Source organism: Solanum stenotomum, chromosome 10 (assembly GCF_019186545.1).
Source record: "Solanum stenotomum isolate F172 chromosome 10, ASM1918654v1, whole genome shotgun sequence".
NCBI classification, from domain to species: domain Eukaryota; kingdom Viridiplantae; phylum Streptophyta; class Magnoliopsida; order Solanales; family Solanaceae; genus Solanum; species Solanum stenotomum.
In genome coordinates, this window is record NC_064291.1 from 3,924,403 (window position 1) to 3,940,437 (window position 16,035).

At 30.8% G+C, this 16,035-nt stretch overlaps 2 protein-coding genes and 1 non-coding gene across 3 annotated transcripts; 1 reads left to right on the forward strand and 2 right to left on the reverse strand.

The window, feature by feature from the left end:
- The first annotated feature begins 7,464 nt into the window (after positions 1–7,464).
- Positions 7,465–10,406, forward strand: LOC125878246 (tubulin alpha chain-like). The gene is made up of 4 exons (XM_049559454.1): positions 7,465–7,698; positions 8,808–9,042; positions 9,122–9,492; positions 9,571–10,406. Exons 1-4 carry the CDS (start codon positions 7,606–7,608, stop codon positions 10,222–10,224), a joined length of 1,353 nt encoding a protein of 450 aa, XP_049415411.1. The 5' UTR covers positions 7,465–7,605; the 3' UTR covers positions 10,225–10,406.
- A 1,762-nt stretch (positions 10,407–12,168) lies between these two features.
- LOC125878259 (60S ribosomal protein L32-1-like) lies at positions 12,169–14,655 on the reverse strand. The gene is made up of 4 exons (XM_049559465.1): positions 14,530–14,655; positions 14,334–14,443; positions 12,627–12,808; positions 12,169–12,527 (listed from the first exon to the last, which is right to left on the reverse strand). The coding sequence occupies exons 2-4, from the start codon at positions 14,421–14,423 to the stop codon at positions 12,398–12,400; spliced, it is 402 nt and encodes a 133-aa protein (XP_049415422.1). The 5' UTR covers positions 14,424–14,443; positions 14,530–14,655; the 3' UTR covers positions 12,169–12,397.
- On the reverse strand, positions 13,553–13,632 carry LOC125843385 (small nucleolar RNA Z195/SNORD33/SNORD32 family). Its single transcript, XR_007443984.1, has one exon. It is a non-coding gene; the product is annotated as a small nucleolar RNA Z195/SNORD33/SNORD32 family (small nucleolar RNA).
- Positions 14,656–16,035: the final 1,380 nt, after the last annotated feature.

Sequence of the window (16,035 nt, forward strand, 5' to 3'; positions counted from 1 at the left end):
ACAAAAAATACACATACAATATAGGAATGGTCATATTAATTGTAGGGGTAAAATGGAAAAGAATAATTAATTCTATCCTAATCTAATAAGTGCTCAAATAATATGAAAAAAATATTTTTAGTAAAATTGTCATCTAATATGGATCGGAGAGAGTAACAATATAACTTTATTAATGTTGGACCCGGGCAGCGCCCGGGCTTTCTTTACTAGTTTGGTATATAAGAGCCGTTAAGCAACCTTTTTTTTGTCAAAATATTAGAAATATTCTTAAAGTCGTTGACATTATCAATATATTTTTAATTTTTAAAATATATAATTTTGATAAAATACATGAAAAAATTGAAATGCTTTCTCAATTGTATTTATAAATAATAATGACTATATATATATTTTTTTTACCAAAATTATCTTATAAGAAAAAAGTAAAAGAATGAAAACAGAAATAGAAGGAAAAAAAGAAAGAAAAAACAATAAGAGGAAAAAAACAAGAAGAAAAGAAAGAGCAAAGAAAAGTCGCGACTCTGAAAAAAAAATGAGGAGAAGAGAAGTAGGTCTTTCCTATTTTTTATTTTTTGATTTAAAAGTTATTTTAATTCGATTTTTTATTTTTAACTTAAAAACTATTTTTTTAAAGTCAATTCAAATAAATTGCTCCTCTTCTCTCCTTTCTTGGGAAATGGAGAACATTATGTTAGGAATATTTGTGGTTTGTGTTAGGATTTGTCCAAGATTTTCTACACTATTGAAATTTTATATTAATAATTATATTTTAGTTCAATAAGCTTTTCTCTGTGGAAAATGTTTCATCATTGAAAAAAATCTCTTCCCTTTTTGGTTAACATTTTTTTAAAGAAAATTTGGATTTTTATAAACTAGTATACGTGCCCGCGGGTTGCGCGGATATTTTAAAATATAATAATTTTTAGATTTAAAATAATTAATACAAATTATTATTGAGTAACAAAAGTGCATGTATAATAATATACAATGTTTTCATTTCATATATACACTTATGCTAACAAAAAAACACCATAATTATGTGCAATGAGAGTATTTTCTTCAAAGACACTAAACATTATACTAACAATTTTCTTCTTCTAGTATAATGAAGATTGATAACATATGTGGCGCGTGTTGAATTGATACCTGTGCTAATTAATTAAATCTTAAATTAATAGATCAATCTAAAACCTAGTATTAAAAATATTTATGATAGTTTTAGCTAAATCTAAATAAAATTTTCAAAGCATGTTGCAACCTCTTTAGCACACTCCTCTCTCGTTCAATCTTGCAAAATAAAATATTTTTTATTTAATCAAATACAATTTCATAAAATAAGAATGTATAAAAAAAATGATGTTCACTTATCAATTAAAACAAAAGATACTATGATAAAATTATTTTTAAAAAAATATTTTTCGATATAATTTTAATTTGAAGATTACTAAGAATAGTAGCAAATCATTTATCTCTAAAAAAGAATGTAGTTGAGATCAATAAGGATGTAAATCACCTTATCTCTAAAAAAAGAGTTGAAATTATATTATTTAATGATAAGATTAAAAGGTTTGATAAATCTACAAATTAAGTAATATAAGTAAAGTCTATACGAAGTGGGAGAAATAAAAGAGAACACTACATGATATAGGTGTTTTGTAATTTGTTAGTTATTTTTAACTAAGAATTTTTATTATTTTTTTTGAGAAAATCTCGAAATTGTTAAAATAATATAACTACCCATTTTTGTTTTTGGCAATTTTATTTGACAACTTTTTACATAATTATTTATCAAATTAAAATTATATTTTTTTGGAGAGAATTTTTTTAAAAAAATATCCAAACTGAAAATTTTAGAATTATTCTGATGATGAATGTTGCAATATTTTGCAAAATACAAATTTACAATATTTTAAATTTTTTTAAAATTTTTTTTATAATTTAAAAAATTATATGTTGATGCTATTTTCTTATTACATAATATTTATTTGAAATACTAAATTCATTTTATATAAACTCAAAATTTGAATTGAATTATTTTGTGATGTGTGACACTTTTGTCTTTCCTATTATATAGGTAGAAGATTAAAATATATAATTGAGTTTTGAGAGATAACGATAGCTAGGTAAGTGGTGAGGAATTTTAGGAGATGCTTTAGATTAGCTTTTGTTTTCAATCATTATTTTATTTTTGAAAAAAATTATCTACGTATTTATAGCTATGTCTTTGTCAATGTTTTTCTTTTTCTTATTTTTTTCATTAATTATTTTAGTTTATTTATTTATTTTGTAGCATGAGATTTTTAAATTTTTTTCAAATAGTTAATTTTGTTGTTTATTAATTTTTTTCTTTTGTTTTAGTTTTGTTCTAAAACTACCAAATGACTTGATATTAGAATCGATTTTTGCACATTATTGTTGTATTATCTAATTATTTCAATTTTAAAATATTATGTATCAACCTTGATCTCATTGGTCATTTCTTCAAATGTAAATATTACTTTATACAAAGGAAACTAATAGTAATTTTGAAGCTCTAAATAATATATGATTTGTATTATTTTTTGTGATGATTTTTTTATTAAAAAATCAGAAAAAGTTAAGTGAATTTTTACTTGAACACTAAGTGTTATTATATCTACACAATAATCATGTCAAATTATTTCTTGGAGGATTGATATCATAAACCTCTTATCAATATAAGTCTTGAAAACTTATCTATAATCAAAAGAAAATCAAGCATGTCATGATTTCAATTTTTGTACATATAATAATTGCTTTTAATTTTCACAAAAATCGAATTTTGATCTATTTTATTTCTACCCAAAACACATTAAATAAATTTTGTTATATTTCATAATATATCTGTTAACTTCTGCGAAGTAACACAAAATCTTAGATATAACTTTAACAAAAAAATTGAGAACATTTCATGGAAAAAAACAATTAATCAAATAAATCATATTTGATAAATTTTATATTATCTTAAATCTCTTGTTGATATGAGCCTTGAAAACATACTTGTAAATAAAGAAAAATCAAGCATTTCATGAAATTTAAAATTATAATTTTTTAAATTCATTTATTAATGTCATGTGCATAACATTTGATTAATAAACCCAAAAAAAATTGATTTTTGCACATTATTGTTGTATCATCTAATTACTTAAATTTCAAAGGAAACTAATAGTAATTTTGAAGCTCTAAATAACATACAATTTGTATTATTTTTTGTGATAATTTTTTTAATTTTTTTTTTACAGAAAAAGCAAATGAAATGTTTCTTGAATACAAAGTGTTGTATCTGCACAATAATAACACCAAATTTTTTCTTGTAGGATTGCTTTCGTATACCTCTTACCAATGTAAACCTTAAACATCTATATAATCAAAATTTGTGATAACATTGCTGCAACAAAGTTAAATGTAACACTAATATTTAAATTATAATATATGAAATATTCAAAAGTCTTAATTGATTTTAGATAAATCTACAAATAAATGTAAAATATTAGTATATTTTACTCATAATCTGGTGCCTTCATTGCATTGGATGAATTGCAAGTATATTAAGACATAGCATATATTGATTAGAGTAACAATAAACTACAGTCAATTTCTACATTCATTTCACCAATGCAAATGTTCCTTTGCGTTCATTCAATCTACTCAAGTGTATGATGAAGAAATGAACATGATTGTTATCCAAGTGACTTGATCTATTCATGAGTCCGGGTAAGAGAGATTTCGAACTTGTGTAAGAATACTCAAATTTGAGAACTCATAATACGTAAAAATAGCATAAGAGGATAGAATAATCATATGGATTATTATGAATAAACAAAAAATGTATAATATCTATCACATAAATTAGTACAGACTGATTTTAATAATTGAAATTCATATTATACTACTCAGTCAAATTTACAAATATCTTCTCAAACTTATGGTCTCTGTACCCTTTGACACTAAAGCCTTGCATATCGCAGTGTCAACAAAGTCACTGCCTCTGATCCTATGAGGCTATGACTACAATCCGTTAAAAAAAGAAAAATAAAGATAGATAAAAGAGGAATCAAACATCAAACAAATAAATAAAAACAAAACAAATATGAAAGAGATATACAACCTAAATTTTCATAAATAATAAAAGTCTAATTACTATTTTTGAAGATCTCACATGAAGTCCTATTAACTATTAAACATCGTAAATTTGCAAAACTACATATATCATAAATGCATTATAATATACTCCATAAACTATGAAGGCGAATTGAATTTAATCCTTGCAAAACTATTTTCCAAATAGTTTAAAATAACTCCATAAAAAGGTACATGAATTGATATAAAAAATTAAATTTTAAGCAATTCAACTTTTTAGAAAGAAATCCAAAAATGTTGCTTGAAATTTTTCGCAAATATCTATCAATGTCAAAGTAAAAACTAAAGCAAGAAGTTTCAAATTTAAAACTATTAAGAAAAATATGAAAGTAAATTTAGAGAGAAAATTGACATTATACCTTTAAAGAAGTGTTGTTGTAGAAATATTAGTTTGTCCCATTAACATGTTAAGAAGATCAATATGAGTATGTATCAAGCCATTTCTTCACCATTATTGAGATTTGAGAACAAAGAGAAAAGAAGAGTGAAAAATTGTAGGCGGTAGATTTAAAAAATAGGATAGCAATTCTTGTCTTTTGATATATATAATATTTTTTAAACCTAATAATTGAGAATTTTAATTATTATAAAATTAATTTGAATTTTTTTAATTAGTTTTTAAAAAAAAATTCTAGCAGTTTTTAATTTAAGATAGAATTGGGAAGTTAGTCGGTAGTTAGTTGATTTTTTTTCATTAATAATTGAGAATTTTAATTACTAAAAAATTAATTTGAAAAATTTAAATTAGTTTATAATAAAAAAAAAATTCCAGCAGTTTTTAAATTTAAGATAGAAATGGGAAGTTAGTAGGTAGTTAGTTGATTTTTTTTCATTATTTTACATAGACTTTTAATTAATTTTCATTTCAATAATAAAGACTGTATTTAATATGTGTAACAAAATTACCGCATCTAATAACATGAAACGTGCATTTGTGTATACATTGCTTACTGAACTTAAATTTTATATATATATATATATATATATATATATATATATATATATATATAATAGAGATTATTGACATGTGTCTATATTTATTTATTTAATTATTAATTATTAATTATTTAAAATTTATTTAAAATACTGAAAATTTGTGGTGTTGACATGTGTCATTTTTTCTTCTCCTTTTATATATAGATAGATTAAAGACCAGTTATTTTCACAATAACACAACAACACCATGATATAGTTATTAAATAGTCTTGTTGGGAAGGGGGGAGATTTTCTCTTAGTAATTTTATGTTTTTTTAATATTAATTTTTTCATATGCAAGTTAATTGATCAAATCATATCAATATATTGTACTTTTAATATATATTTTTTCTTTTAATTTATCATCAATAACATTTACAATTATTAACTTTCGCTTGGCCCTGATTATTTTGATCCCAACATATGGAATTTCAAAATAATGGTAGGATATGGCTGTCATGGGGTCCATATTTGGTGATAATTGATATATCTCCACAAGTTGCTTTCCAAATTCAATAATAAAAAAGAAGAAGAAGGGAACTATGGAACTACTTGAAAAATACAAGTATGAGAACCAATATGTCATGAATAATTATGGAAGATTTTAACTCTATGTTAAATAGTGATTTAATTAACATGGAATGTGGAATAATAAACAATGAGGAAGTGGAATATTTTCAAAAGAAAATTGAGTATTTGTCAATAGAGATTGATCGAAGAAAATCATTAAATGTATTTATTTTTCTTAAATATTAACGCTTATATTCTGTCTCCAACATAATTTTTCTTTGTTTTTATTAATCAAATTGTAAAATTTTATAATTAACCAGACTGAAATTTTTTACACCCCCTTTGGACTCTACAGCAAGGATCTTACACGATTTTTTTTTTCTTTGCAACAAACTCTATACACCGTCAACTATGGCTAACCTTTCCTATGGGAGGCCGGAGTAGATATGTGTTTGGTACGAAGAAAAATAATTTTCATTTAAATATTTAAATATTTCTATTGGAAAATAAGTCGGCTTTTTTTTTCTATCTAGTGTCCAATATTCATATTGGAGTTCAACTAAATTTAAATTCGTGCTGAAAAGTCTCACATTGAGGGTAATGCACCTCCTAACAAAGATAACTTTGTATCCATGGATATTCGAACCTAAGACATATGATTAAGGATGAACGAATACTTACCACTCTACGACAACCCTCGTTTATTAAAGTCGACACAAACTCTCATCAATTTCTTCTCATGCTCCTATAGATGAAATCCACCAAAATAAGTTAGTTAAACTATTAATTATCCTTAAAAAAAAGTAAAACACAAGAAACGACACTAATAAGTTGACGATTTACCAACTTTTATTAATATACACATTGAGTTTGTCCATATTGAATACATGATATATATGCATGTGGAGTTTACATGTACGTTGAGTGGACATCAGTTAAGAGGCGAACTCAGAATTTGAAAACTTCAGATGCATCAATATTATTATAATTTAAGTGTTAGTGAAACTTTCAATAACAATTAATGGATAATGTAATATTCGATTGATCACTAATGATTTGAACAATACTAAAAATATTAAATACAAATATGTAGATCAAATATGAACTCTAAGTTAATATTTGAACTTTACTTTGTTGTAATATCAGTTCATGCCTTTAAGCTAATATGTAGGTTGTTACTTTTTTTAATCAATTGAGTATGATAGCTCAATGGCGAAGGTAGACTCCTTTGCTATATATCTTGCAATTTTGATGCTATAAATAAGCCCTTTAAATTCAAAACTTAAAATAAAAACAGTGAAATAAGGCTTTAATTAAAATCGATTTCTGCCAGTTTTCAAGATAGACATGATTTTTTCCCGAAATTAACATGTACACATGCACCCCAACCTACACAATATGGATCCCCTTTTGTGGGTCACTACTTCTATGCTAAGTCAACGTGCAGTGTTACATTCATTGACTTAAACATATCAAAAATCAAATACGCAAAGTAAATAGAGTAACAACGAAGAAGTACACAAATTAAACGTAGAAATTAAATAAAATAATTTCGATAACTTCCACCAATCAAATAATAGTAATTAATTATGTAATTACATTTCTTCCGTGAAAAGTGTATTACTCCACAATTCTAATGAAGGAGAAACTTTAATTCAAAATAATTCAAAAACAGCGCGGGCTACACCACCTAACTTAACCCACGGTTAATATTAAACTCGAAATTTTCGGAGATAATATTAACCATAGTTAATGACCCGGATTAATTAACCCGATATCCATTTCCCCTTTTTTCCTATAAAAACGAAGCTCTTCAGTATATCACAATCTCACAATTCGAAATTTCGAAACTCTCAATTCTCCTTTTTGTCTTTAGAAACGGCGTCTTGATAAACGCCGTCCTTCTCTTCTTCTCCTTCATTTGAATTTTAGGGTTTCCATTTTTTCATTTCTATACCGAAAATGAGAGAGTGCATTTCAATCCACATTGGTCAGGCCGGTATTCAGGTCGGAAATGCTTGCTGGGAACTTTACTGCCTCGAGCACGGCATTCAGGTATAATTTTTATATTTTTTTGAATTTTAATCGCATTTTCTGTGTTTGATCTGTGTGTTTTGCTTCGTATATTGTTGGAAATGTGAAGTATTTTTCCGGATCCGGTTGATTAGTTTGTTTATAGGTTATGCATGTTTAGATTGAATGAAGATTTGAGTTTTTTTACAATAGATCTGATTGATATATTACTATAATGTGATTTTTTTTCAGTAGATCTGGTAGAATATTTTAGATGTAGGTTTGATAACTGTCCGATTGATATCATATGTGAATAAATGCTACTGATCTGGTTGATGATTTATGACTGGTAATGTAGGTGTTTTTAGTAGATCTGGTAGGATGTTTGAGATATAGATTTGATAACTGCCCGATTGACTTCAAATGCGGGTTAATAATTTTTGACTGATGATGTAGGTGTTTTCAGTAGATCTGGTAGAATATTTTAGATATAGGTTTGATAACTGTCCGGTTGATTTCAAATGTGATAGATCTATAGGTTTCCTGTTGTAGAGATGTGAAATTTTTTAAAGTAGATCTGAAGGAATATACGGTGGTTAGATCTGTAGTGCGATTCAAAATGTGGAACTATTTCGGTATATCTGATTGAATGATTTGTTGATGTTTAGGTTATATGTCCATGGAATGCTCTAAGGAGATATGTTATTGTATAGATTCAGTTAAAACCACCAAAATTAAAGTTTATATGCCTGTGTCGTACTTTAGATTGATCTGGTTCTGATGTCAAGTATATTATATCCTTGGTTAAATCTGTAGATGTAAGATTGTGTATGTGCACATGATTAATTTTGAATTAGGTGTATATTTGTATTGTGCACATGATTAATTTTGAATTAGGTGTATATTTGTATTACATTTAATTTGGAGTCTTTTATGTTTGAGCTGATGTATGATGATGCTCCATTGATGTTCCTTGGTTATATTTCTATGTTTTGATGGCTTTGTCTTGGAACTTACTTGTCCAACTTGTTGTCCTTTGAAACTAGCTTCGTTTGTTTTCTTCTGTAATATACATAATTGCTTCCCTTCTTGTAGATCTTGAGGAACTTGTTCATTATGAATTGCTAATATCCTTTCTTCTGTTTCCAAAGCCTGATGGCCAAATGCCAGGTGACAAAACTGTTGGAGGGGGTGATGATGCATTCAACACCTTCTTCAGTGAAACTGGAGCTGGAAAGCATGTGCCTAGAGCTGTCTTTGTAGATCTTGAGCCCACTGTCATTGATGAAGTGAGGACAGGAACTTACCGTCAGCTCTTTCACCCTGAACAGCTCATAAGTGGCAAAGAAGATGCAGCCAACAACTTTGCTCGTGGCCACTATACCAGTAAGCTAACCTCCTCACCAACTCTTACTTAAATCATTTGGTTTTAAAAGCTGATAGTTTTCTTTGTGTCTCCTTGTAGTTGGGAAAGAGATAGTTGATCTCTGCTTGGATCGCATCCGAAAGCTTGCAGACAACTGTACTGGTCTTCAAGGGTTCCTGGTCTTTAATGCTGTTGGTGGTGGTACCGGTTCAGGTCTTGGGTCACTTCTGCTGGAGCGTCTATCAGTTGACTATGGAAAGAAATCCAAACTTGGTTTCACAATTTATCCCTCACCACAGGTCTCAACTTCTGTTGTTGAGCCTTACAACAGTGTCCTGTCAACTCATTCTCTACTTGAGCACACTGATGTGTCAATCCTTTTGGATAATGAAGCCATTTATGACATTTGCAGGCGCTCATTGGACATTGAGCGCCCTACCTACACCAACCTCAATCGCCTCATCTCACAGGTAATGTAGAATTGTAAATTGGTGTTTGAAATCAATTAGCTACAATTAGCTGGTACTAATGTTTTGCAACCTGTGCAGGTTATATCTTCTCTGACAGCTTCTTTGAGGTTTGATGGAGCTCTGAATGTTGATGTGAATGAGTTCCAGACCAATCTTGTCCCCTATCCCAGGATCCATTTTATGCTTTCCTCATACGCCCCTGTCATTTCTGCTGAGAAGGCATACCATGAGCAGCTTTCAGTTGCAGAAATCACTAACAGTGCCTTTGAGCCATCTTCTATGATGGTTAAGTGTGACCCTCGCCATGGCAAGTACATGGCTTGCTGTCTCATGTTCCGTGGTGATGTGGTGCCAAAGGATGTTAATGCTGCTGTGGCCACCATCAAGACTAAGCGCACCATCCAATTTGTTGACTGGTGCCCCACAGGATTCAAGTGTGGTATCAACTACCAGCCACCAACTGTTGTTCCTGGTGGTGACCTTGCTAAGGTGCAGAGGGCTGTGTGCATGATTTCCAACTCAACAAGTGTTGCTGAGGTCTTCTCACGCATTGACCACAAGTTTGATCTGATGTATGCCAAGCGTGCTTTTGTGCATTGGTATGTTGGTGAGGGCATGGAGGAAGGTGAATTCAGTGAAGCACGTGAAGATCTTGCTGCCCTTGAGAAGGATTATGAGGAGGTTGGTGCTGAAGCTGATGGAGTAGGTGATGATGATGATGAGGAGTACTGAGCAATGATGTAGGCTGTAAAATGCCGGTCTGTTTTTATGTTCTTCAGTGTCTTTATGTTGTACTAGTAAAAACTTTTCTGTGTGGGTTGAATTCTGTTTGTGTTGAAACATGTGTTTGTACGTTGTGCTATGTTCTTAGTTATGCTGCACTTTTCTTTATATGACAAGTGCTTTTCATGGTATTTTTTCGTTGAAGTACTTTGCAATTGTAGAATTCTAGCTATTCCATTAATATGCACACAACAACTATGTGCTTTCTTTACTCCATATCCTACTGATTGTTGTTCAACAAAATCAATAGCCAGTAGAACAACTAATTAAGTAATTATTATAGAAGATGTTCTCCTAAGTGACGTGAAAATACTTTCTCAGCAGCAATAGATGAGATTGAGGGATTGGGTATCTTTTCTCCCATGTATTGGGTAATGTGTATTTGCATTACCCAATAGCTAGCTGTTCGTTTTAAAACAATCCTCCCGAAGAATTTGCATATATGAGGATCTCCTATTCTGTCTCTCTTTCTCATCCTTTTTTGTTGATTCGCAGATATGGCTCTTCCAACATGTTATTGTTCACACAAGATCTCTCATATGCAAGGCTAGATTAGTAAATGATCGGCTCCTTCCTTTAACTCACTGTTTTACCCTCCAAGATTCTCCATCATCATGCTAATAGTATTTCAAGGGATGACATTCTTTAGCACTAGGAATTTTGTTTCTGTCACGATTTTATCCATCTGTTTCCTCTTCATATATATATCCCAAGTGTCTGCAGTATACTGATTGTTTGTGCTTGTGTGTTGGTGATTAGGGGATTCTTCATTGCTTTAGCTTGTGCTTGTAGTTTATCTTCCTTTTCATCTCTCACACAGAAACTCCAACAACTTATCTCAGTATTCCTCCGTGGAGCTCCATCTATGTTCACCTCGAGCCATCAAACTTTTCATACCGCTATACTATAGTCACCTTTACAAACTTGTTTGTAACTGTTTAGAGAGTGTTCCACTTATATGGAGCATAATTGAAGTTTTTCCTCCTCTTTTTTAAAAAACATTATCAATATGTCTTGCTAGTTCTTCAGGTAAGATTCTTCTTAGCAATTCTTCATTACACTGTCCATCTTCTGCTGCTTCTTTGATCAGTATGATAGTTCGATCACAGATTAAGTCTGCTGGAGTAATGTGGTATTAGGCCCTCAATTCTGTTCAGTTATTCAACGATAAGTAAGAGTTGCCTTGTTAACTTTGCACCAAATCTCTTGTTCTATTTTCTCTCTACATTTAATCATCTTATTTTATACAAGTGAATGGAACTTTTTCCTAGGTATCTGAGTAGCATTGTAAACTAGATTATTGATGTCCTGAGTAACTTGTTGATGCATGGATACTACACTCTTTCCATTATTAATTTTATGTCCGCTAACCTTTTCATAACTTGCCAAAGTATAAATTACCAACCTCATAGGCTGTTCATCTGAAGAAGTGAAAACGATTGTATCATCAACATATGCTAAGTGATTGACATAAAGGACTCCATTTTGGCATCTCATACCCTATGAACGTCACATAAGTGTAGTGCATTTAGCATTCTTGATAAAAAATTTGCAGGAAGAACAAATAGAGCAGGAGACAATAAATCTCCTTGTTAATTTTGGCCATTTGTCAGTATAGAGTACCAATTATTTGAGATTATTTTGTAGACCATATCAATAAGAGCTTCTCTAAACAATCAAGATACCCCATCGTAAGATTCTGTCATTTCAAGTTTAATAACTACATTGGCATGCTTACAGCTTACCCCACCCCTGATTTCAGTTTAATAACTATTAATAATAATTGATGAAATCAGGGTTTTAAGGGGGGGAAAAGTGACAAAAGGTGATTACAAATTTCGTTATCTTAGAGAATAATTAAGGCATTCTAACACTAACAGAGGGTTGAGAATATCGAAAATGGAACTTAATATAGCACAATATGAGACATCAATGGTAATATGCAGAAGAGGAAAAACAAAATCTGATGATTTAAACAATTGAAAGCAATTGGATGGTTCAGAAGCAACATCTAAGGAAAAAAGAGAACGGGTTTGCAGTCAAACACGGGGAACAAAAGTTCAAACACTGAATATATAGATCTCTTCTAAAGGGCAAAATTCTCTTCTCAAGCAGCAAATGCTCATTCATCCTCCTGGCTGCGCAGCCTGGCGAGCTTGTTAGTTATAACCACATCAAGTTGGGCTGCTCGCTCCACGATTTCTTTCCTCTTCCTAGTGGACACATTGTGTGCAATCTCCGCACAGTAGGTTCTGTGACGCAATAAAAATGTGATCAATTGACAGCAAAGATCAAAGACGAGAAATCTTTCCGTTCAAATGATTAGGAAAACACTATACTTGTTGCATTACCTGTTGTGCATCATCAGAATCTCAAGCTCACTTGCATTGTGCACAACAAACTTCTTGAATCCATTGGGAAGATAGTGGCGGGTCTTCTTGTCAGACCCGTATCCAATGTTGGGCATCAGGACACATCCCTTGAACTTTCTTCTAACTCTAGAATCAATACCTTTTGGTCGGCGCCAGCTTGGCTGTATTGATAAATTCAAAAGTTAGTTTCCTTTGGTAAGCCATGTAGAGTTCAAATAGAGTTGATGAAAGGGAAATGCCTAACAGAGATTGCTAGGTAAAAACCAAACCAGTTAAACAGCATAATGCTATACACAACCAACTAATGTTACACAAAGTATGCTATACATAAAGTTCAATGGCTTTCTCATTTCTCTAACAAAAATTCAGAGGGGGGTCAGAGAACAGAGTATTAGAAGTCATATTATATCAGGAACTAAAACTGTTGCCGTACCTGTTCAGTATTTTGACTCATCCTTAAGATGAAATGCATAGCAATGAGGTAGTTATGTTTCTTGGATACCAAAGGAAAAGTAATAATCCTTCCCTAATCATCTTTTAGAATAAACTAATATTTAATTCTAGGCAGTAATTTCAAATTCTAAAGGTGCATTTTCATTTTAAAATGACGAAGAGCACAATTACTGGAAAAGTAAGTTTGGATTTTGAAAGAGTAACCTAAGAGTTGTTCTCATTTCCTCATCTGTTAAGGAGCAAATTTACACCCTCTAATCCCTATTACTTCATTTAAATAGAATAGTCATTCCATCCCCTAGAACAACTGTTTTCACTACCCTGTCTATCTTTATTCAGTTTTCCCCACAGCCACACATGAATTTGATGGTTTTCAATCACTCAATTACATAATACACCATGAAAGAAGAGAAAATTCGCAAATTATCACAGAAGTAGCCATAAAGATGCAATAGAGATCAGATGGTAGTGCATGTTCTGATTCATCATTGAATACTAATAGTACAGTTGGATAAGCCTGATCACGCCACTTTGCATAAACAAATCACACAGCAAAAACAAACTACTATATTTTTAGCATTACTGTTTGCATAAACAGAATGCCAGTAAGGAACAAAAGTATAAACCATACCAAACTCACTCAATTCCTCACGTAAGTTATTTAGATCAGCTTACTCGCACCTCAACTAATCATTAGACAAACCTACCAACCAAAAATGGGCAGATGAACTCAAATTGAGCTTAGTTGAGGTAAATCCCTGCTACATCTCAACAAATTACTTCCTTCCCAATATTAAAGGGCATCACAAATCTCATATGAACACTCGTGTTACTAAATAAAACAAATCTAACCATCCTTTTCACATTACTCTTCACATAAACTGAATACCAGTACAAACAATAGAACATAAACATATCCAAATTCAATTCCTCCCTATTAATTTCAATTCTAAACACAATAGCAATTCAGATCAGCTTGATCAGACGTCAACTAGTAATTCAATAACCTACTACCATACACAAGCACAAGTTTTCGTTCAACCAAACCATCAAAATAGGACAGAAGAAATCACAGTGAGCTTCATATGGACAAATTTCTCCAACATCTCAACAATTCAAACTAGTAACACTAACGCGCATAACAATCTCATACAAACACATGCGTTTTCTCACTCAATAAAACAAAATCTAAGCATGAAAAATAAATCAGGAATACTGAAACAGAAAAAGTACCTTGACAGTGATTCTGCGGTCACATTGAGGCCTTTTGAACTGTTTAACCCTCTTCTTCACTACCTTTTTGGTCAACAGAGGTACTGCCATTGTTGATTTGCACTTAACTTCTGCACACAGTTATCGATGTATAGTTTTATACACAAAATTCATTCATAGAGAGAGAAAAAAGCAGAAGCAGAGAGAGAGTACTCACATGGAAGAGAGAACTAGGGTTTTCTGGTAAGCAGCTGCGGCCTTCGTTGTGGAGATGATGAATTTAGTCTTATATACAGATATTTTTAGGGTTTAGAGAAGTGAAATTCAAAATATAATTATTTTTAATAAAAAAAATTACTTAATTATTATTTTTATTATAAAGAAATAGACTACAATTACATAAAGGGAAAAGACAAAAAGTTTCTTGACGCAAAATCATTTTGCTCGGATGGTAAGCGCCCATGATTAATTACATAAAATGGCTATTAGGACACTATCAATTCGAGCATTGTGCTTTATCGCTATTGTTTTTCCTTTTTCCTTTGTTATTTTTCTTTCGGACATCAATACTTCTTCCTTTGTTCATTCCTTACTTCATTCTTTTTCTCCTCCCCCTCCTCTTCCTCCATTTTTTGTTTAGAGCTTAACTTTAAAATTGACGTGGCATAAATGTGAATCACTTCGAGTAAATAATACATTAAAACGATTCTAAATATTGAGAGGAGCTAATTTTAGTTATTGAGACTGTTTAGGTGAGATTTGAAAAGAAAACGATTTGCAATGTCTATTTTATTATATCAATAATGTATATACATCTTTGATACATAGGTGTACATCATCTATACATAATTATACATTTTTTATACAATATTGATACATCACATATACACATCATTATTTTCCTGAAAAATACTTTTGTTGCTAGTACATATTGGTAAGTAACCCTTACATATATGTACGAATTGTCCTTTACGATTAGTTACCAACAGCAATGACACACGTGTAATTTCATAAATGGAATTTGGTGAGGGTGAAGTGTATGCAGACCTTAGCCCTACATCATAAAGAAAAAGAGTCGACTTCCGATAGAGCCTTTGTTTGAAATAAAAATTTACGATTCATTACCACGACAACATGCCTAATGAAACCCCACAAATGGATCTAATAAGGGTATAATGTACGCCGACCTTACCACTACCTCATGGAGTTAGAGAAGTTGTTTCTAAAAGACCTTGGCTCGATTATAACAAATCAGAGTAACTGCGAAAAGATCTCAGTTTTGAACTTGCATATACGTGCAACAATTGTCACACCCCGAGACTACCCCCTGGACGCGGACACGGGGCCTAGGATCACAAGTGACCCCAAGCTAACCATGCTGGCATAATCATAAGCATACTAAAGATAAACTAAATAATAAAAACTGTGCGGAAGCTATAACCATAAATAAAATGAAAAAATGGGGAATACCCATATACTATAACTGAGATAAATGAAAACTGATGAGTTTAATACAAAGAAGATATTAACTCAATACTAAGCTGAATCTAACTATGTCTGAAAATAGCCTCTAACTGACTAGAAATGTTGGGACATGCCCCATCTAAGTCTAGCAAAACTGAAACTAAAGGACTAAAAATACTGAAAAGAAACTCATGACTATTGTCCTCAGAGAATGAAGACTCAACATTGATTCTGTTGAACTGGAGATCGGGAACCGATC